This window comes from Cynoglossus semilaevis, chromosome 2, assembly GCF_000523025.1.
Source record: "Cynoglossus semilaevis isolate Cse_v1.0 chromosome 2, Cse_v1.0, whole genome shotgun sequence".
Lineage (NCBI taxonomy): Eukaryota > Metazoa > Chordata > Actinopteri > Pleuronectiformes > Cynoglossidae > Cynoglossus > Cynoglossus semilaevis.
Genome location: NC_024308.1, coordinates 5497020 through 5522174, shown reverse-complemented (window position 1 = coordinate 5522174; position 25155 = coordinate 5497020). Strand labels below are relative to the sequence as shown.

The following is a 25155-nucleotide window of genomic DNA, read 5'->3' as shown; positions in this document are numbered from 1 at the left end:
CGTAATTGTTATCTTCTCTTGACACACGTACAAATATTAATAAGACGTTGGATCTGACTGTGTGAATGCATATCGAGTTGAGTTTTGCAATTTGGGGTTTTTAAGAAATAATAATGTAATGTGAGTAATAGTGTGGTCCAGACCATGTAACCAACACCTTGTGTGGTCTCAAAAACACACATTGTAGACCAGGTCTGGTCCAGGTCTGAAACACCACTCCAATTATGTGTACCCCAGCAAAGCCATGCTGAAAATGTAAGAGTAGATCTGTGAGTCCTGATTAATAATTAACAAACAACATTTTAATATATAAACCAACTTGCCACTGTAAGTCTAAAATAGCTTTTAGGGCCCTGCTAGTTTATGGAAATTTCTTTCCCTTACACTAACAAGGCCATAAATGTCAGTCATTGTCCTGTAATACCAGACTTCAAAACTCACAGCGTCTACCAGGAGCTCTTTTCAGTACGTTCAGTATGTTAACAACTACAATAAATGGCCATGAAAAAAACAATCATTGATATCCAGGATAGTTAGACATAGACATGGGCTTTTGTACGTAGGAAGTAAGATTGTCAGCCTGAAGAGAAGAGATAAAAAGAGAAGACTAACGGGAAGTGTCAAAAAGAAAAGAAAAGAAAAGTGAAACTGTGGTGCCTGCAAACAAATCGCAGAATTTCCAAAGGAAAACAAGGAAATTGCACCAAAATGTAAAAAAGACCGTCTAGATAAGGGTTGGGACATATTGGTTGTGTACTGCTGAACATTTAAGCTCTTTAAATCATGGTACATTTCACATGAGTCATTTGCAGAATAACCTCTGAATCACATATTTAAACCGTAACACTAACAGGTTTGACCTGGTTCATACAGCCTATGCAGAATAAGGGCATATCTGAGGTATTGGTGAGTGGTCACCTAATGATGCATTTATTTCCCATGATGTAAGCTTGAAAAGGTGATTGTTGCAGCTATCAGTTTAAGTTGGAAGGGGTGTGGTCAGCTTGTGTAACCTTTGTGTGACCTGGACATCAGTGGGATTTTGTTTTTGTTTTTTTTTATTTTCACATTTTTCCCAGGTATTTCCTGGGCTGGGAGAATTTAACTTTGGGTTAGGAAATAAAAACAACAACAATGACAACAGCAAGGAGTTCATGGACTAGCCTTTGCTGTCTGGGGCCTCAATAACTGCACAAACCTTCACCTGACACATTTATTGCAATTATTACAGCTGTGTTATATAGGACTAATAGCCTTTTGTAACTCCAAACAGGAAGTCATTTAATGAATTGGGCTGTGTGTGCGCAAAAAGTAACTTGTTGATGGTCCCTTAACTGAACCGTGCCTGCGCAGTCATCTCTAGGAGGAAATAAAGGTAGAGCAACTGCTGGAATGTGTTTTAAATACAGAAGGAAAACTGGGTTAGTGAGGCACTAGATCTTACAATTTAAAAAATAACTTGCGTTTTCAATTTCCGTATCCCAGACAGAAAGTGTACCATCGAGAGACGCTGGTTGAACCGCAACTTCTTCAATCCTCCAATCCTTCACTCTTCTCCACAAACATTACAAACTAAAAGAAGAGAGGGCAAAAACATGCAGACCTACCTTTAGCGACGCTCGTTATCAGCTCCCAAATCCAGACTTCAGTGTCATTGTGATTAAGAATATAGCTCTCCACCAGCGTCGGTGATACAGAGACGGAGGAGGTGCTTCGGTTCTCCGCTGAACAGACGAGAACAGGACTGAACACAGTCTGCCTGTGCGTGCGTTTGCGCGTGCGTGTGTGAGAGTGTGTGTCGGTAGCCAAGACAGGAGCACAGCTTCACACAAAAGTAGCACCGTTTTCACAACCACGAAAAAAGCGCACACGGAATTCACGGCAGTCGCAGAGCGATTGACGAGAAACAATATGAAAAAATATGACCGCCCGGAAAAAGTTGCTAACCACAAACAGCTCTGTGACCCAGCGGTCAGAAGTTGACTCAGCTAGGAAAGACGAGCGTGATGGTGTTGGCCGTAAGCTTTCCAGTACCAGTTTGCAACCACGTCCACATGAGGGCGCGTAACGGCAATATGTTGTCACTGAATATACGCGATAGATGGATAGAGATAGAGTATCTAACATCACGATGACACATCTGACTAAAGATAAGCATACAAGGAAACCGTTTCCCCTTTTGACCGATGACATTTTAATATTGTGTTAAATATAAACATGTCTATATTTGGATGTATTTGCGTCATTTTGCTTTTACTCAATGCTATTACACCTGCCATTTCAAACACCTGGAATATTTCTACATAAACAACGGTAGTTTTAAAATTATCAATAAAATTATGAATAAACCTTAACTCGTGTAAAAAAGTACGACTGCTTGAAAATCTGCTTAATTTGAATATATTCTCATTTTATTTGGCTATTTGCTGTCCCTAAAAGCAAATTTGTCAAGACATTTACTTTTAAGATTTTACCGCGGTCATTACACAGTGCAAATCTTTCGAAATTAAAGAGATCCCCCCCCCTCTTACACATACACAGTTAGGTGTTAGTGTGCTCCTAAAATGTTTACAAACCCGTTCGGTCCATTACGGTGGCTCAACAGGAAGTTTTTTTTAAGTCAGTTGACGTCATCATAGGAATATAAAGGTTGTGGCGACACATACGCTCATCACCTATTCGAACTCCCTCACTGCAACAGCGGAGAGACAGAGGAGCAGAGGAGGGCAGAAGACAGAGAAGAGGGACAAATAAATACAGAAAGAGGAAAGTCTCTTTGGACTATGAACAGACAGACACTCTCGGTTTTCCTGTTGGCGCTGGGCTTTCTTGTTTGTGAAGGAGGTAAAAGAACAACTTATTAAATCCAATTTTACAAGACGCTAAGTTAACTTTTTAGATGTATTTAAATGTTTTAGCGTGGTTTTGTAGTCATATACTTTCATATGCTTGTTTTGAAAAATCAATGCATTGACAACAACAACAAAACTATTTTAATTCCGATCTTGAAAGCTATACAAGTATAATGATTCGTTAAAAATTGTATAGATTTTATTTTTAACATTTAGTTTTGAGACCTGTATGAATAAAAGTGAACTGTAAATGATCCATTCCAGGTAACCCATGCTGCTCACAGCCGTGTGAGAACAGAGGCGTGTGCACGGCACTTGGAAGTGACTATGAATGTGACTGTACTCGCACTGGATACTATGGACAAAACTGCACCACACGTAAGTAGAAGGTCAACAATACGACAAGTCAGTTCAGCTCTGTTGTCTTTATGGTGTCGGATGGTTTTGAGTTATTTATTTTCGTTTCCTGGATCTTCTTACAGCTGAGCTCCTGACACTGATAAAGGTTTACCTGAAACCATCGCCCAACACTGTCCACTACCTGCTCACCCACTTCAAGGGCTTCTGGAACATCATCAACAGCATCTCTTTTCTCCGGGATGCCATCATGAAATATGTGCTGACATGTGAGTCTCCTGCCAAAGGCAAAATTAGATGGATGGGAGATGTCTTCCTGACACTTTAAACAATTTGTAAAGCACACAAGTGGTAGTTCAGTTTATATTAAGTGTGACATTTTTTCTTCTTCTTTCTCTCTACCCCTTGCAGCCCGTTCCAATATGATTGATAGTCCTTCAACTTATAATTCAGATTACGATTACAAAAATTGGGAAGCCTATTCTAACATCTCATACTATACCCGTGCCCTCCCTCCTTTACCTGAGGATTGCCCCACTCCTATGGGTGTCGTAGGTGAGTACACACCTTTGTTTCTTCTCTGGAGAACCTGTTTTTACAGATTCTTCAATACTGAGCAATAGTGCAGTAGTTCTAATTACGTAATGGGAAATGTTAAATTATTGTTTCGGTTGACAAGCATGTTTAAAGACAATCCTGTGTGAAAGACAGTTGTTTTCTATTTATGGCATATATCAGATTTACTGCATAGTGATTTCATAACAAAAGTAAGTCATGGCACGTTGTTGAGATAATGTGTTTTATTGAAACTGTGAATCACAACCATAATGTCCTTTGTGGTTTCCCCAGGTAAGAAAGAGCTTCCTGATGCCAAGGTTTTGGCTGAAAAGCTCCTGATGAGAAGAGAGTTCATCACAGATCCACAAGGAACCAGCCTGATGTTTGGATTCTTTGCACAGCATTTTACTCACCAATTCTTCAAAAGTGACATGAAGAAAGGACCTGCTTTTACTCTGGCAACAGGGCATGGGGTAAGAAAGACAATTAACAGAGTAATATCAGATTTCAACCAGGGAAAAATGAATTAAAAAATAAATATGTATTTGAAAATAATTCATACTTTTATTCATTATGCTCTCAGGTGGACCTCAGCCATGTTTATGGTAACGACCTGCAGAAGCAACACAAGCTCAGACTGTTCAAGGATGGCAAACTGAAACATCAGGTATGATGAGAAACAATGGCACTCACATAGCTGCACAATTCAAACCTCCTTGTGTCTAAAAAATGTTTCCTCTATTTTGCAGGTCTTGAATGGAGAGGTTTATCCTCCAACAGTGAAGGAAACGGGTGTTCATATGATCTACCCTCCTCACATCCCTGAGTCTCAGCGCTTTGCTGTGGGCCACGAGGCCTTCGGCCTGGTCCCTGGCCTGATGATGTATGCTGTCATCTGGCTACGGGAGCACAATCGAGTGTGTGACGTGTTGAAGGAAGTGCACCCTGACTGGGATGACGAGAGACTTTTCCAAACCACAAGGCTCATTCTGATTGGTAAACAGATGATACTTACATCATTAAGACAAGGAAGTGTAGAAATTATTGCTAAAACTATTACTATATAGTCCATTCCTGTGGTTACAGGTATTTAGACTACTTTTGTGAAAACTCGAGCATAAATGCCTTTTAGAGAAGTGAATATTGTTTTCAGCAAATAAAGGACGAAATGCTTTGTTAGGTTTAACAAAAAAAGCCATGTTAGACGAATCCTGATCTTTACAAGAATCTGCACACTATTAATTGTTGAATCCTTTGACTCATAGGTGAGACCATCAGGATTGTGATTGAAGATTATGTGCAGCACCTGAGTGGCTACAACTTCAAGCTGAAGTTTGACCCCGAGCTTCTCTTCAAAGAACAGTTCCAGTACCAGAACCGCATCGCCTCAGAGTTTAACACACTCTATCATTGGCACCCCCTGATGCCGGATACCTTCCGTGTCGGGGAGACACACTACAATTACAAGCAGTTTATCTTCAACAACTCTGTAGTGATAGAGCATGGCATCAACAAGATGGTGGAGTCGTTTACCAATCAAATTTCAGGACGGGTAGGAACGACGTTCAGAATTGATCATGAATTTATGCTTGCGTTTACAGATAAGTTGAAAGTGAAAAACTAACCTTTCTGTTTCTTTCATTCTTAGGTTGCTGGTGGCCGGAACGTTCCTGTGCCTATTCTGTATGTGACCGTTGAGACAATAGAGCACAACAGAAAATTGCGTTACCAGTCCTTAAATGCCTACAGAAAACGTTTCAACATGAAGCCCTACAGCTCTTTTGAGGACCTGACAGGTAAGATCACGTTCAGCCACAAGAAATAAATTGAGTTTGAGAGCAAGATTATAAATATATACATATAAAAATCCAAACTAATTGATATTAAGTAGTCTCTGATGAGGTCCCCAGTGACTTTTGTGTAGAGGAATTCATTTCCGTGACTCTTACGGAGCCAGATGTTGATTTCTTCTTGAGATTGTCATCACAGATAGTTTGAGACCTAAACAGACCTGGGAGGCCTCCTGCTTCACTGGATTCAATGTTGATAAAAAGTAAACGTGATCTAGGACATAAAAAGTTTCTTTTTTTCCCTGTGTGAAAAAAAGACATGAAAGAAATTATGCTAAATTGAGATAAGGACATTCTGTCATTAAAAATTTGAGTCTTGACAATGAAAAAAACATTTTCAGAAGTATTTCAAGTTCTGCACTGGAAAGACAGACCAGACCGAGTTACTTACTAAAACATGTTCCCATTTGATTTGCTTAGGAGAGACAGAAATGGCGGCATTGCTGGAGGAAATGTACGGACATGTCGACGCTGTAGAGTTTTACCCTGGCCTTCTTGTGGAAAAACCCAGACCTAATTCCATCTTTGGGGAGACCATGGTGGAGGTAGGGGCTCCTTTCTCCCTGAAGGGACTGATGGGGAATCCCATCTGCTCCCCAGAGTACTGGAAACCCAGCACCTTTGGTGGAAAAGTAGGCTTTGAAATCGTCAACACAGCCTCTTTGCAGAATCTCGTCTGCAACAACGTTCGTGGCCCCTGTCCCGTGGCATCTTTTCAGGTGCAAAACATAAAAGAGACGGAGCCTGTGATCATTAACTCCAGCACATCCCAGTCACAGGGTAGTGACATCAACCCTACAGTCATTTTAAAAGAGACAAGTACGGAGCTGTAATTAACTATTCTTTTCATTTGTGAGCCATCCTGTTTTTTATGTATGTGTCAATGCATGTATATTTGTATGTATTTATTTATTTATTTATTTAAGTCTAAGTTTATATTTATTGTTAACGCTATTAACGTTATAACGTTTAAAGTTAGAACATTTTCTCGTTAGATATAAAACTGTACATATTTTGTGACAGGTAAAAAATATTTTATTTTATTTTATTTATTAGTTCATTGTATGATATATAGGAATATAAAGTGGCAGTAATTTAACGACCTCAATCTATGCAACCTGATACTTGAAAAGTGGTTTACAGTTTTAACAGTTAACTGGTCGTACATTTGTCTCAGTGCACCACACTTTACTGTTTTTACAATAGTACACTATACTAGTGTTGTTCAGTTAACTCCATGACTGATCATATTTCCATGCTGGTCACCATACAGCAAAAACATTCCTGTGTCAATTTTCTTTTTATAAATTATATATAAAATAATTTTTTTCTTTCTTTTGGTCTACATCAGTATGTTTTTACCTGGATGGTTTGAAAATATAACTGTTTACAAAGTATATGACCACATGGGGCAGTTTGTTTCCAATTCTGTGGCTTTTGCTGACCTGGAAGATAATAAATGCTACAATAAATTGATGCACATTTCTCAAAAACCTGTGTATTTAATCTTTTATGATGTTTCTATTCTTTTCAACCCCTGAATATAAATATTTTGGGCTTCAGAGTTACACCAAAAAACAAAAAAACATTCCAATAATTTTAATATTACAACTTTTTGCCTTTTTCAGATACTGGGTTACTTTTCAGTAACCGCCATTTTCTTTAATCTCGCGATGAAACCTCTCGGGATCTAGACTTTATATGTTTGTGTAAATACTTCCTGTCTAATGGACGTTAGCCGTACGGTACGGATAACGATGTACACAAACCATTAACAATGGCGGCGGCAAACATCGGTAACGTACAGGAAAACGTTAGAAAAATTAGCATTCAGCGGACATGGTTGAACGAGAAGAGCGCGAACGTTAACTTTTTTGTGTGTCGGATTACATGAAGAAGGGGGTACCAGGCTTTGCACCATTAATGTGGTAAGTATGTTTCAAGTTATGGTTTCAAAAGGTCCACAATCCGACCATTTTTAACATTAAGTCCTATTTATTTTTTTTTGTTTGTTTGTTTTTTTACATGCATTCTACGTTTATAGTGATTAAACTAAAAGCAAATAACTCAAAAGTTGCATCCAATTGGATAAAGAATGAAATCAAAATGTGTGAATAGTATGGTTATCAACTGTCCCATCCTTGCCAGCATGTACAATTTGTTCAGGGATTGAAGTACAGTGAATAAAATAAATCAAAATGACATTTCAATCCAATTAAAAACCACATCAAGGGAAAGGCTATTAGAAAAGTTCTACAAAAAGCTTGAGTTCAAGAATAACTTGTGCACTTATTTTCCCAGGCTTATAAACCGTGTGTCAGGATGAAAATTTACTGCTGCAGTGAAATTCACTGAACCCACTGAATAAAATATATTTTTATCTTTGGTGTCAAACTCTGCAAGTGAACAAAAAACAATGTTGGCCAGAAATGAACAGCAGATCAATTAACTTAATAACAAGATGAATGGATTAACATAATAAATACCAAACTTCAGCTATTGCATTCCAACTTGGCTTAAGGGCTTGTTGTTTTATCTCAACCTAAATGCACAAGATAAAATTGTGTTGCTGATAAAACTTGTAGTCACTTGTCATGCACCCAAACATGAGAGGAAACATGGCATCAGCTCCAGGGTTACAAAAATGGCTTTGGACAGGACAGATATGGAATTTCTCACAATTCTATTGTCTATTCTTTTAAAGTTTTATCAATAAAGGGAAACTATTTAATTGGTCTGTGTACTGTACCTGAGGCAAAGTGTTAATGATCTTGCACAATATTCAGTATATTACAATAAATAGCTTGGGAAGGCAGTTTTTGTTTTTTTATGAGTATCATGCTCATTTCAGGTTATTATCATAACAAATACCTGAATTGAAATGAAGGAAACGACTTCATACAGGGCTCTGGTATTAAGCATATCTTTAAACTGTTCCACTGGTTGATATACGCTTTGCCAGGAAAGGATGAAAAGCGATGACATGATTCTTACTGTATATGAGGGGCAAAGAAGGGTTGTCATTCCCAAAGCGTACAGGAAACCCTGCCTCAGCAGTATAGGCTGACAGTGCGACTGGGAGACCCCTTCCAAAACAAACGGTGGAAGGAATGTTGACGTGACTGCCAGCACAAGTGATGAGTCAGCCTGCAAAAAAAAAAAAATCACCAAATACAAAAAACGGACTATGAAAGACCAAAATTTCCCATTTTCTCTCACTTTCCCAGGGTAGACACAAAGAGCACATTTACTCAGCACCGTTGATGATTAAACCAGACAAGGAAACTGCATTCAAATGTTAACCTTTATTTCACCAGTGTGCATGTGATTTTTGAATAGCTTCCCCTTAATTCGTTCCTCTTTGACCTACACTACAGCTTCACTGACTTTACACTATTTTAAAACAAATACCTCAAAATCCTTTTTATCTTTACTCTATGTATTCAAATTTAGTCCACATGACAAAAGATGTGGTTATTGTGCTTGGTTTATGGAGACCAATGTTTCAATCACTGATATTTCTATGGACGCGATGGACGCGTGAGAACCTGCTTGGAGACAGAGAAGCTCACAGAGCAGAAGGACAGCAGTGTGCCAGATGAGGGGCAGGCATCCTTGTTGTCTGATATGTTCTGTGAGAAGATTATTGCGGTTTAGTACACAGTCAGAGATCAATGCAATGGTATTAATTATTGGCGTAATCATTTATATCAGTGTTTATTTCGGGGCATCACTATTTAAAACACACTCAGGGTTTGGACATCCAAACCAACATCAGCTTTGCTGGTAAACTGTTGCTAGTCCTTCTTTAGTCATCCTGCCGTTTACTGTAGACCTTTACAGGTTTTGTTGATAAGTACTCCAGGATTTTGGTCATTAACAAGAAACACAATTTCAAATGAATAATCACAGTGCTTTTCCAAAGTTATAAAAACAAGCTCTTCCTGTCACAGTAAAGCAGGAAAGTACAGCGATAAAGAGAGAGGTGGAAACAAGTACAGAAATGACGAGAGAACCTGAAAAAACATCCTGCTTAACATTTAAGGGTGAGATTTAAACTACTTAGAGGGATACCCGTTTAAAAGATCATTATAGTTATCCTCATACTATGGCTAAATTAATTTGTGAAATTAAATAAAATAAGATTGCTCAGATTTTTAAAGAGATTTTTAAAATAAAGCATTTTATTGCAAGGGCAGAATGATGTGCACTGCATATCCAATAATTCCACCATCCATCCACTTATCGTTGCTCTTATACAGTTAAAAAAAAAAAAATACATACACTGCAGGATAGAGAATTTGTTTAATTGAAGCACCTTGAGCTCTAAACACCACCTCAGCACCCATGAACCCACAGCCACTGCTTTTTTTAGTCTAAACAGTCTTAACTGTTTAGTGTCCTTGCCTGATACCCACAGATATGCTTCAGAAAGGTTAGAGCACAGGAGCTATACTGCGATATGTACTGTAGTTCTCTGACCATTTTTCAAAAGTGGGAACCAGACTACTTGTGGGGCCACAACTCTTCTTGGTTGCTGACCAGTGCTCTTATGATTTGGTGCTGTTTACTTTTTTTTAACTCCCTCACTCTGGTGAGTTATCAAACCCAGATGTTGTTTGGGCTCCAAAGGAGTTCTGTTAAGCATGCTATCAAAGAAAAAAAACTCTAGTCTGTTAAATGTGATCCCAACTGTGAACTCACCCCTAAGGTATTGTTAAATATATGCAGTATTCTTTTGGCTGTGACTCACTGTTTTGGTTCATTAATTATAAACAGGGTTCTGGCGTCGCTGTGTTGAGAACTGCAACAGTAGTTTCAGTGTTTTATGATGGTGGCTGTAACACTACCTAACTTGCATCCACCTGTATTATGTGGAAGCCACTGTGGTATCATGACACCTGATATAACAGGGTGGTGATAATGTGAAACTTTCAGTCGTTAGGGAATCTCGACAGCTCCAAACAAAATCAGGATTTGTCATAATCACTGAAGCCACACTTTAAAAAGGAAGAATGTTTTATTTCAGTCTTGACACGCTCACACATAAATCACCACACCACACAATGGCTTAGGCGATGGTGACTGTAGGGACGCTTAAGGCGTTGGAGGTGCCAGTCAGGTGAGATTCCTATTGAAAACCACAAACTTTTGGGCTTTTGTTTAACGTTGTGATTAGTCCTGATGGGCCTAATAAAACCTGTAGGTGTTGAAAATATATTTCCAGAAAAGAGAATCAAAGTAAGGGTTACTCAAGCTCAGTCACTTGACGGTGAAAATGACACTTTGCTTTCATCTTTCTTTATTATTTTATACTCATTTACACAGGAAAACAAAGGAGGAAGAGAAAGGAGGAAAAAAGGGAGGGGCGATAGAAGCTCTCATCACGGAGGAATACTTGGTATGTGACTGTTTGGTAGTTTCTGTCAGGTACTCACAGAAACTACCTACAGTTGATCAGATTCAGCCATTTAAGGTCATACAGAGATAAGCATTACAACATTACGTCATATAAATAAAAACGTGTAACTGTACTATAGCTGTCAGGGATCACCTGAAGGCAAAGTCAGCTGTGTCGTGTCATCCTCGTGTACTCACCTCTACCAACCACTTACTCACTGATCACACAGACACATATCGTGCCATTGTGCACTATACACAACCACTTTAGGTCATACAGACCCAGACATAGGGGATGACATCACATTCCAAAGACATACATAACTATCTCTGTTTGTAAGACTTCCTCTAAGGCTAAACTTCACCTGATCCAGATCTATCTGGAATTTCAGGTTTTGTTCCTGATGCCGTTATGTGTTAATATTAAATCTGCACATTAACTAACCAACATGAAACACACCCTTCCTCACGGCCTCAGTTAATAGTTCATCTTCCAGCTACCTTTACTTTAGGCTGGCAATATAAACTGTGATGAATATCCAAGTCTTAATTTTAATTCAATCCATCTGGGTCAAAGGTTGGATGACCTACTTTTTTTTTCTCAACCACTCTATTAGTATTCTGGTGTTTGGCTCTTACAGCTGAACACTTGAAGAAGTTTCTAGAAGAACTATAGATGAAATGTGTTGAACCTCTCTGGGTCAATCCAACTGCCATAATGTCTGAATGTAAAGGCCTTCTGGGTTCCCCCAATCTCATGAACTGTTGAGTATGTCATCCAGTCATATCCGAAACTGTCAATCAAATATAATGGTTCAACACCTGTACTACACCAGACCTGGTATCAATGTTGCTCAGTCTCTCTCTGACACATACAGTATACAGTGACTAACAACGTTACAGTGACATGAAAGTGATACCTTTCCTAGTAGGAAGTGGGTGTTTGCAATTTTACATGTTCCACACTCCTTTACCATGGGTTTTTTTGATCATCATTAGCAATCATAAACCATGTGTGAAGTAATCGTCTCCTGGTTATTTAAGTAGAATGGAATGTTCCTTTGTAATTATAAACCTATTACAATAATGGCAAGGGTTGTTATTTTTAATTAATAAGAATAGAATGTGCAGGATAGAAAATTAGAACCTAAGGCTTGAGCTTATTTAATTAGAGAATACATTAAGACAGGAAGTTAGAAATTATTTGGCAAAACTAGGCAAAGGAAACCTCAAGAGTAAAAAGCTGCCTCAGCAAAAGTATCAGTGTCAGTCCGTAACAAATTGATTGTACTTGTTCTATTTTTTTCCCTTTTCCAAACCCTATGTTTTCACTTGGCAAAATAGTTTACATAAAATGAAGAGTTCAAAAACAGTACAGAGAAGTGTGGATTAGAAGCATCTCTAGTGGAACTGCTGAAAGGGCACCTTTGTGTGTGTGTTTATTTTATTTATTTATTTATTAGTGTTGATGTGTGTGTGTGTGTTTTAACTATTGAATTTTAATGCTCATGTTGGTGCTACTTGACTGTAAAATGTGTGTTCAGCTCGTAACGGTGTAGGCTGACAGTCCTTTTGGGACTTTTTACCTCATGTACTGTGGGTGAACAGGGGAGGCCCGTGCTGCTGTGTTTGAAGTTGGTCATACTTGTGGTTCCTGGTGAAATGATTTTTTTTTGTGGTTTTGATGTAAAAAGTTTAAAAATCACTGCTATAGTCTGTTTCCACACAGTGACTTTTTCCTGTGTTCTTCCACAAAGGTTTTACAGTAAAAGTTCCAAAGACCGTTGAAAAAGTTTCCATGATGTGAAATCTGTTTACTGTGTTGTCACAACACAGGTGACAGGTAAAGTGAAGAACTCTCTGCTCACTGGAAGTCATCACAACCTTATGTTGCCCTCAGTCTGTGGCAAAAAAAAGTGCCAGTGACATCATACAAACGTATGAATGTAGTTCCAGTAAAGCTGGATAACAAGAAACAGATTTCAGAAAGTCATGGCAAAACAAGTCACAACCCACCAGCACAAACAATCTAGACAACTTCTGTATTTTTCCGTAAAATTTTATATAGCATTAAAGTAATACCTTACATATCTTAACGTCATCTTTAATATGTAATATTTGTTAGCCTCTGTGTGTACCGCACATACATATTTTTTCATAATACTTTCCTGACAAATTTCTGGATTGTAAATACGTTACCATACTAACTAATAAAGCCAAAGTAAACTAAAGGCTTTCTGTGCCCAGTCCTGGTGACATTATGGCTAGAGGCAATTTTCAGTCTGTTTCATAGTATTTACAGTAAACACTTAAATAAACTACAGGACACTCGGAAATGTAACTAAGATTTGAGTCTAAACAAAGATGGAAGAGGAAAATGGAAGAAGCATTTTCCATTATAATTATTAGAAATTATTATGAACCAAAACTATAGTAATGTCAAGTCTTCTTAATTGAATGGAATGAAATGTGCAGCAGACTGAGATCAACTTCAAGTCAGACTGATGATGAATATACCCATGAAAACAGTTCATGTTAAACAGCATGCATTATTCATTGAACACCTGTGAATGAACCACCATGACTGTGTCACTTGGCACGGAAGCAAAGTTTTGTGAAAGTAGTGCTGGCTTCAGTAAAAGGACAACAAAAATACTGTGGGGTTTGTTTGTTTTTTTTGGTATAAGGGCAAACGTTTGGTTAGAGAGTAGCTGCACAGAAACCGCTTAGTCACTGAAATGTCCTTAATCATGGCATAATTACAAATAGTGTAGTTATGAATAAATATGAAATGCATTTCCTGTCCTGTTGGTTCCCTGTGTGATTATAGTCAGAGACGAGTGTTTTATCAATGAAAGAACGAATGAATGAACAAACTAATAAACTCTTATCAACTGAAGATAAGAATGGAAAGTTGCACTGTAAATACAGATATCGCCTGACTCACCAGTCTTAGGTTGGGACAACGGAAGTACTCAGGTGAAGGACAGATGATAGTTTTGTTTGAACATAAACATGCTCTGCTCCCCATCCACACCACTCACACTGTAACCGTGTCCTCCAGCTCTGTTAAAGGTTGGTGTAATCTATGTTAAAAAAACAAACAAACAGATAATGTGTGTTGCCACATATGCGTCAACACACATCATTATATGTGTTATAATATCTGTTAATGATAGTACCAGAAATGAGAGCATGAGGATTTTTTTTAAATTAAAAATAATAAAGCTTTTTGCACATTAAATGTTTTTCATCAACCCATACTAGCTAACAGCTAACGCAGTACAGCCGAAGCCACAGAATGTGTGGGTGTAGTGTTTTCTTTTTCGCTACAGAGATTCCCAATGCAATTCCTTTTAACTGAGAGGTTGAGCTTACATCTGTATAGGAATCCCTCACCGGCTGTTTGCATTCTTCAGAGGTGGAATCATCACACAGTTGAGACTGAATATAAACACATAAGTATGAAGAAGGAGTGGGCATGTAGAGTGGGTGACGATCCATGTGCGAGCAGAGCAGATGGAAACCAAGCCTTAGCGCATCGTTAAATCACAAATGACAGTGTGAGAATGTGAAACAAACAAAATACTCATTTAAACATTTATCTTTATCCTATAAACTCAGCTTGAATGAATATCTACTTGTCAAAGCGTTAATATTTTTAGGTTTTTTTACACATTATTTCTGAGGCCGAGTGTGTGAGTGTGTGGCTGAGGGGTACTAACTAAAACGTTACACCAGCAGTTAACCTGTCACTAGTATTTACATGTTATGTGGCAGTGGGTCTGTCACTGGGAAAATGCGTAAACCTAATTATGTCTAAAGTAAGGGTTGAGAAATTTATTACTGAGTCATACGGCACGTTTGGAATGAGCCGCGAACACCTTTGTTGTTTGGCTTTGAATACAAATGATTATATACTATATAGGTCATCACAGTCTGCACAAATGGATGGTCAGTTAGGAGTGTTGAATATATATATATAAATATATATGTACAAATATTTATTTAACGTTGCCCAGTGCCATTTATTGTATATTGTTATTTTGTATTCAGTTCAAATCCCTTCAAATAATATTTAAAAATAGTGGGAAATAATCCATTCAGAATGCCTTTGAAGACCATTGGTCAAGATAATATCTTTACTTCCATTTCACCTCTATTTATGCAGTGTATTAATAAAAGGCTTGACAGTCCCTGACAGCAAAAACAGCAGCAGAAAAAGTATACATTATAGAAGTGTGTAAAGAAGTACGTACAAGTAAATAACCACTTTTTTTTTTTGACATGGACAACCATCAAAGTTCTGTCTGTCTATCTGACTACGTAGGTTCACTCAAAACCTACAAGCAAGCGATAAATCTTGAAATCAGTCCAATTGAAAGTGTGACTAAAACTGTCTATGAAGATTCTCAGTCATCCAGGTCGTGGTCAAGGTTGAAAAGTTCTGTCAGAACAGAACTTTTCAACCTTGGCTAAAACTGGAGTTTCAGTATAAATCAACATAATTTTTTTTTATATATCAATCCTTGCACCACCTGGCTCAGAGTTGTGATTTGTCACGTTGAATGACTGAGTGAATGAGTGAACTTCGGAAGAGTGACACGTCATTAGATTATATAGTGACGTTCAAGTATTTGTTAAGAATCAGGATTTTTCTAGCTCCGAACAGACATCTGTAAATTTCCTCATCCTCCATCTGTTCAGCAGCTTGCCTTTTGCTGGTTGGACTAACTGCACTAAGTCTCCTCTGTGCTCCTGCAGCTCCTCCCAGTGGCAGCTTAAGCAACACATTGGCCACTACTCTTAGAATGCTTTTCAGCTTGCATCACGTTTTCCTTCAGAACATGAAACTGCTGAGTGGGTGGGTCAGCTACAAAAGAGAAGCAACAACGTTTCTGAGGGATGACTAATATTTATGAATGGGTCTTCACAGCAACAGTGGCACGATCTGGGTTGTGTAGCTTCGGCCTCGTCACTCCCTCCAAACAATCGCTTACGCAGAACTTGCTGGACCACTTCTAAAGTTGTGCAATAGAACTAAACACACACACATTCAATACACTGGTCCTTCTGTACTTATGAAGACACTCGATGAAATAGTATGAAGAGTTCTCTGGCCCAAACCCTAATGCCACCTTAATGCTTAAACTTTTGTCCCCTGAACCGTTGGATACTAATATGTCACAACAGTTACAGACATGTAGGCAAGAAATGGGTCAAAGGTGTAAGAGTCACAATAAACCACAATACATTTTTCTGAAATCACTATCGTCCAGTGAATTTCTTGGATTTCTCAATGTTCTGATTGTTGTGATGATGAATTTGAACCAAGGGACAAAGGAAATTTACTGACCCTTGTTTTGACTGCGGTGATTTTTTTAACAGTAGCTTCAGTTCTTAAGGTCAGAGAACCTTTTGTTTATAACACAAACATACAAATAGTGTCTTGAAAAATTAAAAAAAAAAAAAAAAACCTTTAGGCGTCCGGCTCACCGTTGTCAGGATAAAAATATAAATTTCAAGTATTTACCACAGCGTACCTTGACCTGGTTCCTCATACTCTGTCTTAAGGCCCTGGTCTTAACAACAGGCCCAATCTCAAAAACTGCTTTTTTCATCACTAAAAAAAAAAAAATCTTACCATTGAATATTGGTCGTAGCCGGTACAGGCCTGGACTGTGGGATGCCTCAGCTCAGCGCACAAGCTCTTCGTAAGCATTGCGAAAAATGATGGCCACCAGTCTTGTGGCTGTGGACCGTTTCGTCCCACGTCTGTGTAGCAGATCCTGCTCTGTTCTGCTTGAAGTTGCTTTCTCCTCCTCCCATATTTCTCTCTTTTGTCGGGTCCCAAAAGGGACTGTTCTCGGTCATCCCTCCCTTTATTATTGTAAGCATGTTACCCTGGAGCAACTCATGCAAAAACGTAACATTGCAATAGGCAGGCCACTTTTTCCCACCCTACCTCTCGCCCAGTGTCAGCTGGGATTGGCTTCATTTCCCCAGGATATGCTGAGGATCCTCAGCGTAGCCATTTTCTGCAGTAATTAGGTATAATTGTAATTGCACCATTACTCCTGCATTATCATTAGCTTTATTATATATCAACTAGATGAAGTGGTTTATTTGATAGTGCATTAAGAGAGCCCAGTAATTTATAAGTTACACTTGGCTTGACCAGTAAGTCAGGAGAGACAGGTGTTAAACCTGGGGCTCTGAGCTGAGATATTTCACCTGTAGAACGAACTAAAGGCTTTCATCATCTCTAGCTGGACCATGTCCTTGGTGTAAGCTGGTGAAATGAGGATCTTTTAGAAATTTGCTCAAGAAAAGGCAGGGAAATCTTTCATTGATATATTTTCTTTTTTTAATTAATTATTACACAATTCTCTGAAACAATAAGGTAGTATAAGGATAAAATATACTGTCTAGACTATTGACGTTTTTTAAATTATATTTGTTGATTGAGAGGGAGCAGTGGAAGCCTCTTTGGCTGCAGGAACAGAACGATGTGGGAAAAGCAGGGACACGAACCTCCAAGTTTCTGCAAAAGTGTAGTGCAGAAGCTTTTGATGTTTACGTAGCATGTGTTCCTTCATTGTGTGTTTACATTAAACATCTGCATTAATTAGTTATTTAGACTAAATTCCGTGTGTGCGCACATCAGTACAATTTTAAGCAGAACTTAGCAGAACTCTAACTGATGGTAGTGCAGAGCAGCAGAGCACACGTCGCCGTCAACATTTCTGTCTATGCGTGAGTTAACTGCTGAATACCTAATACAAAGGAGTTCCATCCCTTTCTCCAGATGGACTATAAATCACTGGTATAGTGAGGGGCAGATAAAAAGGTTGTCAGCAACATTTACGTAAATGGTAATTATGACAAATTATCCCTTCAAGCCATGTGTGCTAGCTACGCTACAGATGGATTGAAAAATGTGCAAGAATATTTTTTTTAGCTAGCAAAGAGAAAGCTTTTGAAGAGCTCATCATCCTAAGGTTTTTCCAATGTAGTGATGAGTTTATCTGCAGATATGAAACAATTAAGATTTAAGATCGCTGGGTTTAAATATTTAAACTTTTCAGCAGCCAACGATATTGAAACACAAGTGTGTTAGAGATGATCATAGAGATGATGAGAGCGGCTGCCTTGTTTTGGGTCCACTCTTCATTATCAAAAAAAAAAAAACACTTTAAGGGAACAACATGAATACAAACACAGTCAAATGACCACTTGAAAGTCTGCGGAAGTAGGGTTGTCAGTTTGTACAAAAAGGACTGCAAAGAATTTTTATATAAATTACCTTCAGTTGGGCTGTCAGCTCTGGTTGGTAAAATAAACTGCTTTGACGTTTGTTATAATAAGAGTTTGCCTCGCAGCTGTGTCTTTTAGTATCAGCATTCATCACTCTGTCAATCAGGTCATGACAGGTGTAGGAAAAAAGAGGGAAGAACCTGACATTGGTGTTAATCCGAAAAAATTATACCTATGTCGCACTTGACACTGGAATGATAGCTGCAGGTTTCAGATAAGGCCGCTGTGGACACTGCTCCACATTAACAGTGTTCATCACCAATTACACTTATTAGCTTCATGACTATTAGCCACGGGCACATCCACTACCTGCTTTTAGCTGCTCCCAAGACTATCAGTTTATCTAAGGAATGCACGCGACTGAGTCTCCTGAAGGATATGAGGTGTAATCAGGACTCGCATGTTGTAGCCCCGGTGCAGCACATGGCAGATCAATCACTTGTAAAACACGTCATCCCACACAGGTAACATGGTTGTACATGAGATTTACATTCCTCACTTGATTTTGATGTTCTTCTATGTGATTAATATGAGCGTCCAAAAAGAAAGAAGCACATTTTTCACAGCCCTCAACTTGAATGTATGGAAAGCTTTGTCTGCTTGTAATTGCAGGCTTTCAGAAAAGTGGTAACTCTACACTAAAGGTTTCACGTCGAAGTACGTCATTGCTGCATGGGGTTGACACGAAAAAAATTATACTGTGCGTCTAAATACTTACCACCTAGACAGACGATGACGTGCGCATACACACATTTTCACTTTATCACACACACACATCTACAATCACCTTTAAGGCAAAAAAAATGTGTGTGCTTTTTTTTTAGAGTGGTAACCGATGCTTTAACTTTGGGTTTGCGGTCACTTTTCGCACACTCCCGACCCTGCAAGGGACACAGTGCTAGACGTAAATGCAGGTTTGTAGACCAAGCACAGACACAGCGGTTTTGGAGAGTCAACCGGTGCAACACTCGTCTTTGGTCTTTTATGCTTTAATTAGGATTTTTACTTAAGGACAAAGTAAAAATGGTGACGCAAGTAGTAGACAGGTAAACACATGCTACAAAGTCGACTGAGTGAACAGTCACTTTGCGGTGTGCATTCATCTTTAGCCGTGTTTCATCCTACAAATGTTCCTCTCATGCACGAACCAAGTCTTCAGGAATACTTTTTTCTAACACAGTATACAGTTGGTCTAGTCTGTACAGTACAGTGTGGCCTCAACGATCAAAGTGTGCACATTGAAAATGTATTTACTAAGAAATCCTCTCACTAAGGTGACTGAGGTGTCATGAAGGTGGCTGACTGCTGAGCTCTAGGTCTGATCCGGTCCAAACCGGTTATGGAAAGTGATCCAATGATCTGTGGCTTTGACTGGACTGGAACTTCATGATGCATACAGTTCTCTTCTCATGTAATAATCCAAACTGTCCACCGTGCAAATGTTTGTCATGCTTTGGGATTTTAAGGAAATTTTATGTATCCTCCAGTCATAACACATGCATTTTTGTAACAAATGCATTCAGTCCTATCATGTTTGATGTTGCTTTGGTTAGACAGTCCTCTAAAGCGAAAATGAGTCAATGTGTTTTTGTTTTTTGTTTTTTACAGTCCTTTTTAAGCAGTGTCCAGATGGGTGGGTGGACGGACGGACGGAGAGATGGATGGATAGATGGATAGAACCAAAGCTGATGCTGACAGACAAATTTAGACGGTGCTAAATATGGTGCAGTATTCCACTTAAAGACCTTTCTGGTTATTGAGGGATAGGGAATAATGAAACACCATGTGACAAAGCGGTGACAGTCTCTGGCAGAATAACAGGCTCACTAATCCATTAAGCCAATAACTGCAGGACACAGACACCAGGACGAAGGACAGAAGTCTAACATAGGTCCATGAGCTGTCACAGGAATAATGTGTGACTGCTTATGTAACTGTACACAGTATGACTGTGCACACAGTAGGAAACGTACGGGTCGTATGGGTCCTTGAGTTGGATGTCACAAGTGGCAAAATTAAATGATCCAAATATTTGTCAGGGTTGGATGTGGCAAAAATTAAATGATCCAAATATTTGTCAGTTCTCTTATGAATTCACCTGAAATTACAATTTTTTTATTCCAGAATAAGACACTTTTTTGTATTTACGGTTGGTCTACGCTGTGGAGGCCATAATACAGGACCATCACATTTGGACTCGAGTAGAGTAGATATATAATACTAATCTAATACTGCAGTATTTGAAATACTCTGTGTGTTTCTATGTTACTGAAGTCTACCATGTGCTCAACATCATGCTTGAACAGCCATGTCATAGTGAGGACTCTTCAACCACAACATCACCACTAGATGTTGCTAAATCTAATTCAGTGTTCCTTTAACCCCAGCTGACCTTTAATCAGAATATATCATATATATATTTCATCAATATGAAGGTTGAGAATTACACGTTAGGGGTTCGTGCTCCCTGAGGTATTTTTAATATACATATGTACATTGTGTTTAATATATATATATATATATATATATACACATATATATATATATATCTCTCTCTCTCTCTCTCCCCTCTCTCTCTCTCTCTCTCTTTGTTGTGTGTTGTCAGGCCTTCATCAAGCAGAGGCTTCTAATTCCTGCAGTGAAATCCTCTTAGGATCTACGCTCTATTTCTGTTTGGTGCACGGGGTCTTTTTTGAAATCTCCATTAGGGCTGAGTCTCATTGGCTGTAAAAGACGCACGCATGCACGCAGAAACACACAGCAGCCAGCAACAGTGGGCTCAGAACTGACCGGAGCGACGCTAGTTACAGACACAAGAGGAAGACTTAACTGTGGGAGGTAGGTGATGTGTTCCTACTGCTTCAGTAACCTGTAGATTCCATTATTTACGTTTTGTTTTTTTTTGCACCAGTATTAAAAAAAAAACAGTGTCAGGCTTCTGTTTTGCATATGTAAAAGAAGACGTTTTAGTTTTTTAGTTTTAGTTGTCCTTTGTAAATATATACATACTTTATACTAATATTGTACTAATACTGTGTACTAATAGTTCTGTAGCTTGTACTAACTTTTCATTTATTATATTAGATAATAATATAATGTAATGTAAATGTTTTCAACTTTGTTGAAACTGTGTTGCACGCAAACAAACAAAGGTGCCTTTCTTTCACCGCTGAACCGAGTCATGTGTCTGGGTCTCAGTGAGAGTCAGCTGTTCAGGAGTTTATTATCCGTGTCTGGATCACACATGGATAACAAAATATTTATATCTCCTATTTACTCACACTACAATGCATGAGCACAACGCTCCAGTGGTGGACGTTAGGGTTATGGAGGCCACACAGATCATCAGACCAGATCAGCATCACCACTGCTGCCGTGGAAGAAAGACTTAGACTACAGGCTAATTAATCCACTCAAATGTTAGCACCGTCTACGTCACGCTGGCTCACTCTACAGTCGGGGTCTTTACAGCGATAAAGACATTACAAGGCGGCGTGAGATCACAATATTCTCCGTCTGATTCATCCATACAAACACCCCAGTTTTACAGACCTGTGTTCTGTCAGCAAATCAAATGAATTCAGTTTGAAGGACGGGATGGAATGAATTGTTTTGACTGTGTGATAACTAAAAACACAGATGTTTTGCAATAATGTCAATAATCTCCTTAGAATGCATTATTGTAATGAGATCTACCATCCAGACGTGGTACCCATGGTTCCTGTCAGTGTGCAGAGATTTTCACTCTGTACCAGAGCGATGGTGGTTGTATGAGAAACGAACATCTGATGGAGTAATCATTTCAAATTTTGTTTTTTTCCTAACAGGTTACAAACCCTTAACATGTCTGACAAACTGATGGATATGGAGGAGACTGTGACCCACACGGGTGAGTCAAGGCAGTACCGTAACCACGTCTAGTTTCTGCTTGTTTGTCATGTGAAAGTGATTCATAATTGTCGATTGATTGAAGCTGGGAAATGTTGGCAAACTGCTTCTCTGAGTGGAATCAGATATACTGAGCACAGGGCAATTGGCTCTGAACAGATCAAGAGGACCAAAGGGGAGCTAGTACTGATCTGTGGAGCTTTGTTCACCTGGTGCCCTAATCTTTTTATTATATAACGCTGGGGCAATTAGAGAACTTCCTAGAAAGTTGAGAAGACGCTTTAATCCTCCAATTATAAAGTCCTTAAACAGGACACAGGATCAACTAATGACTTTTTTTCAGCTGAGCTATCAATCAGCTCCCAATCAGTCACTCACGTGTTACTGCTTCAGGGTTCGAAAGTGAAACATTGAGCAAATTTCAACAGGTGTGGAGGTGCTGTGCAAATAAATGACAACAAAAAAATCAAAACCTGGTTTCTCAATAGGTCCAAAGGGAGTCATAAATGACTGGAGGAAGTTCAAACTAGAAAGTATGGACCAAGACAATTTGCCATCGGCAAAAAAAGAACTACTCAGACAGATGTCATCACCCAACAAGACCGGAGATGATTCCAGAGGAAACCTCAACCGCAAGGTACAACTTACAGCAAACACCCTTTATATTTTCAAGGGAAAATGTTGTTTTTGAATTCTGAGTTCTTTGTCAATCAATGAGCTTCTTCAGTAAAGTAAACTATTTGTTTGACGATGGTTGTCATGGTGGAGGTTTGACAGAATCATTCAATTGAAAGGAAAGGTTCATCAGGTGTTAGTGAGACCGACACAGACGTAGAGTTCACTGAACACTGAACAGACAGGAGGGTGAACTGGAGGCTGTCGATGCTGGGATTCTTTTCTTTGGTGTTTATTGCCTAATACATAAACAAGCAAGTACAAGTACAACATATTTGTCTTTGGTACATTGTAATAAAATACTGTAAAATCATAGATTTAAAATAATACACAATACAGCACAGAAGGTAAAGACAAAAAGTGAAAGATGACTCACATTGGAGATGCTTTGTGTAACTGGAGAGAAGTTCAGGGGGAAAGATGACATGTCTGAATTGACTCACATTGGAGCTGCTTTGTGTAACTGGAGAGAAGTTCAGTTTGAAACCAGCTGTGGTGTTTCCTGTCTGATTATCAAGAACACTGTGTTCCATTATCATACTCCATCATCATTTTGATCTTTCAGATAAGCGTCCAAGAGTACGAACTGCTCAAAGAGGACGATGAAGGCTGCCTGAAGAAGTACAGGCGGCGGTGCATGCAGGAGATGCACGAGAAGCTCAGCTTTGGGCCCAAATTTGAAGGTGTTCATGACCTGGACAGTGGCGAGGCCTTCCTGGAGGTCATCGAGAAGGAGCATCACAGCACCGTGGTGGTTGTACACATCTACAAAATTGGAGTCAAAGGCTGCGAGGAGCTGAACAACTGCCTCGACTGCCTGGTGTCCGAGTACCCCACTGTGAAGTTCTGCAGGATTAATGCAGTCACGTCCGGTGCTGCGGAGCGGTTCCGAGACGAAGTCCTGCCTACGCTGCTGGTGTACAAGGCTGGAGAGCTTCTGGGAAACTTCCTGGCCTGCACACAGCACCTGAGTGAGGAGTTTTTTGCCACTGACGTCGAGGCTTTCCTCAACAGCTATGGCCTGTTACCTGAGAAAGAAGTTCCTGACATGGAGGGTGAAGAAGAAAATGAAGTAGAGTGAAACGAGGAGGAACACAGGAAGCTCTTTTGGATAGGCCATAAATGTAAGAAAATATATTTATATGATGGTGTGCAGATAGAAGAGTCACGAGTTCTCCTACTGAAAGATCTTTTAGTGTTTTTCATCTTTAAAAAAAAAAGTTAAAAACCAAAACAAAGCACCAAAGAAATCCCTAATTCAGTTAAATGATACAGTGGAGAAACAAAAAGTTTTATTTGGATTTTTTAAAATGTTTTTAAATGCAGTTACAAAATGATTTTCTCTACTTGGTTTTTGTGTCTGGACTGATCTGTTATACAAGTTATTTATCATGACAAGGTGCGTACAGAGAACCACACCCTGACGTGATTCATTAGAAATACAGTACAGTCCAGATACGCAGCTGTTTTTTTTTTTTATTAAACCGAAAAAAATAAAAAACCCTCACACAGCTGACAGGTGCTTAAGGATAGAAAGGCCAAAGTACTCACGAGGAGGAAACACTTTCTGTAAACACATTTTCCAGCTGCTCTTTTTAACGCAGCTACATGAGCCAATGTGATGAGGCAGATGTTATAGCTGAGAAAAAAAACCAACAACACACTATTATAAGCTGTTTTTTCAACAAGCGTTACTCGCTTAAATTGTTTATAGATTTTCAGAGTTTATGTTTAAAAACAGAGATGATGGTATAATTATTTTTATCTCATTCAGTGTTAATCAGTCCTTATTGGATTCAAATAATGTTCAGGATTTTTATGAATTAAAAGTTTAAGACACTAGTATAAATGTTGTCAAAAATAAACATCTCTTAAAGGTGTTTTGTCATTTATTTATTTAATGATCCCATAAGAAATACTTGTCATTTATCTTCAATAACTACTGTATTTTTTTGTGTCTCTGGACTTGTGTAAAGAGTGTTGTTTTATTATTGTTTCCTGGAGGAGGTAGACTTAAAAAGTCTAAGATAGTCTTAAGTCTAAGATACAACCAAAGATTTTATTACAGAATTTTCTTGGGCCACAAGTGAAATTAAATTACAGCCGAAGTCCCTCAAAACATAGGGATATTTCACTGATAAAATACAGAAACAAACAACCAAAGATTTTAGAATGTATTGTAGTATTTAAAACAGACGCAGGAAGAGATGAAAACGACCCAACGCCGGGTGAGACTTCACTCTTCCCTCCTCCTGAAG

The 25155-nt window shown here is 38.8% G+C and overlaps 3 protein-coding genes across 4 annotated transcripts in view; 2 read left to right on the top strand and 1 right to left on the bottom strand.

Moving 5' to 3' along the window:
• pla2g4ab (phospholipase A2, group IVAb (cytosolic, calcium-dependent)) overlaps positions 1–2145 on the bottom strand; it is a 16825-nt gene extending 14680 nt beyond the window's left edge. Inside the window, exon 1 of the mRNA XM_008332934.3 lies at positions 1608–2145. The gene's annotated coding sequence lies outside the window, so the exon portion shown is untranslated. The remainder of the gene's footprint in view (positions 1–1607) is intronic.
• Positions 2146–2340: 195 nt separating this feature from the next.
• Positions 2341–7110, top strand: ptgs2b (prostaglandin-endoperoxide synthase 2b). Its single transcript, XM_008332944.3, has 10 exons — positions 2341–2844; positions 3117–3230; positions 3335–3478; positions 3621–3764; positions 4059–4240; positions 4351–4434; positions 4517–4763; positions 5033–5319; positions 5416–5563; positions 6038–7110. The coding sequence occupies exons 1-10, from the start codon at positions 2784–2786 to the stop codon at positions 6448–6450; spliced, it is 1824 nt and encodes a 607-aa protein (XP_008331166.1). The 5' UTR covers positions 2341–2783; the 3' UTR covers positions 6451–7110.
• Positions 7111–7210: 100 nt separating this feature from the next.
• On the top strand, positions 7211–24938 carry pdcb (phosducin b). 2 transcript variants are annotated; one of them, XM_017040070.2, is made up of 6 exons: positions 7211–7545; positions 19943–20057; positions 20940–21172; positions 22162–22223; positions 22711–22859; positions 23463–24938. In XM_017040070.2, the coding sequence occupies exons 4-6, from the start codon at positions 22178–22180 to the stop codon at positions 23976–23978; spliced, it is 711 nt and encodes a 236-aa protein (XP_016895559.1). In that variant the 5' UTR covers positions 7211–7545; positions 19943–20057; positions 20940–21172; positions 22162–22177; the 3' UTR covers positions 23979–24938. The 2 variants fall into 2 exon arrangements, with proteins under 2 accessions (XP_016895559.1, XP_008331178.1); XM_008332956.2 differs by lacking the exon at positions 19943–20057.
• The last annotated feature ends 217 nt before the right edge of the window (positions 24939–25155 follow it).

Coding starts and splice junctions, on each gene's coding strand:
- ptgs2b (XM_008332944.3), top strand. CDS start 2,784: ATGAACAGACAGACACTCTCGGTTTTCCTGTTGGCGCTGGGCTTTCTT. Junction 3,479..3,620: donor CATGAAATATGTGCTGACAT/GTGAGTCTCCTG, acceptor TACCCCTTGCAG/CCCGTTCCAATATGATTGAT. Junction 4,435..4,516: donor ATGGCAAACTGAAACATCAG/GTATGATGAGAA, acceptor TCTATTTTGCAG/GTCTTGAATGGAGAGGTTTA.
- pdcb (XM_008332956.2), top strand. CDS start 22,178: ATGTCTGACAAACTGATGGATATGGAGGAGACTGTGACCCACACGG. Junction 22,224..22,710: donor GGAGACTGTGACCCACACGG/GTGAGTCAAGGC, acceptor GTTTCTCAATAG/GTCCAAAGGGAGTCATAAAT. Junction 22,860..23,462: donor GAGGAAACCTCAACCGCAAG/GTACAACTTACA, acceptor TTGATCTTTCAG/ATAAGCGTCCAAGAGTACGA.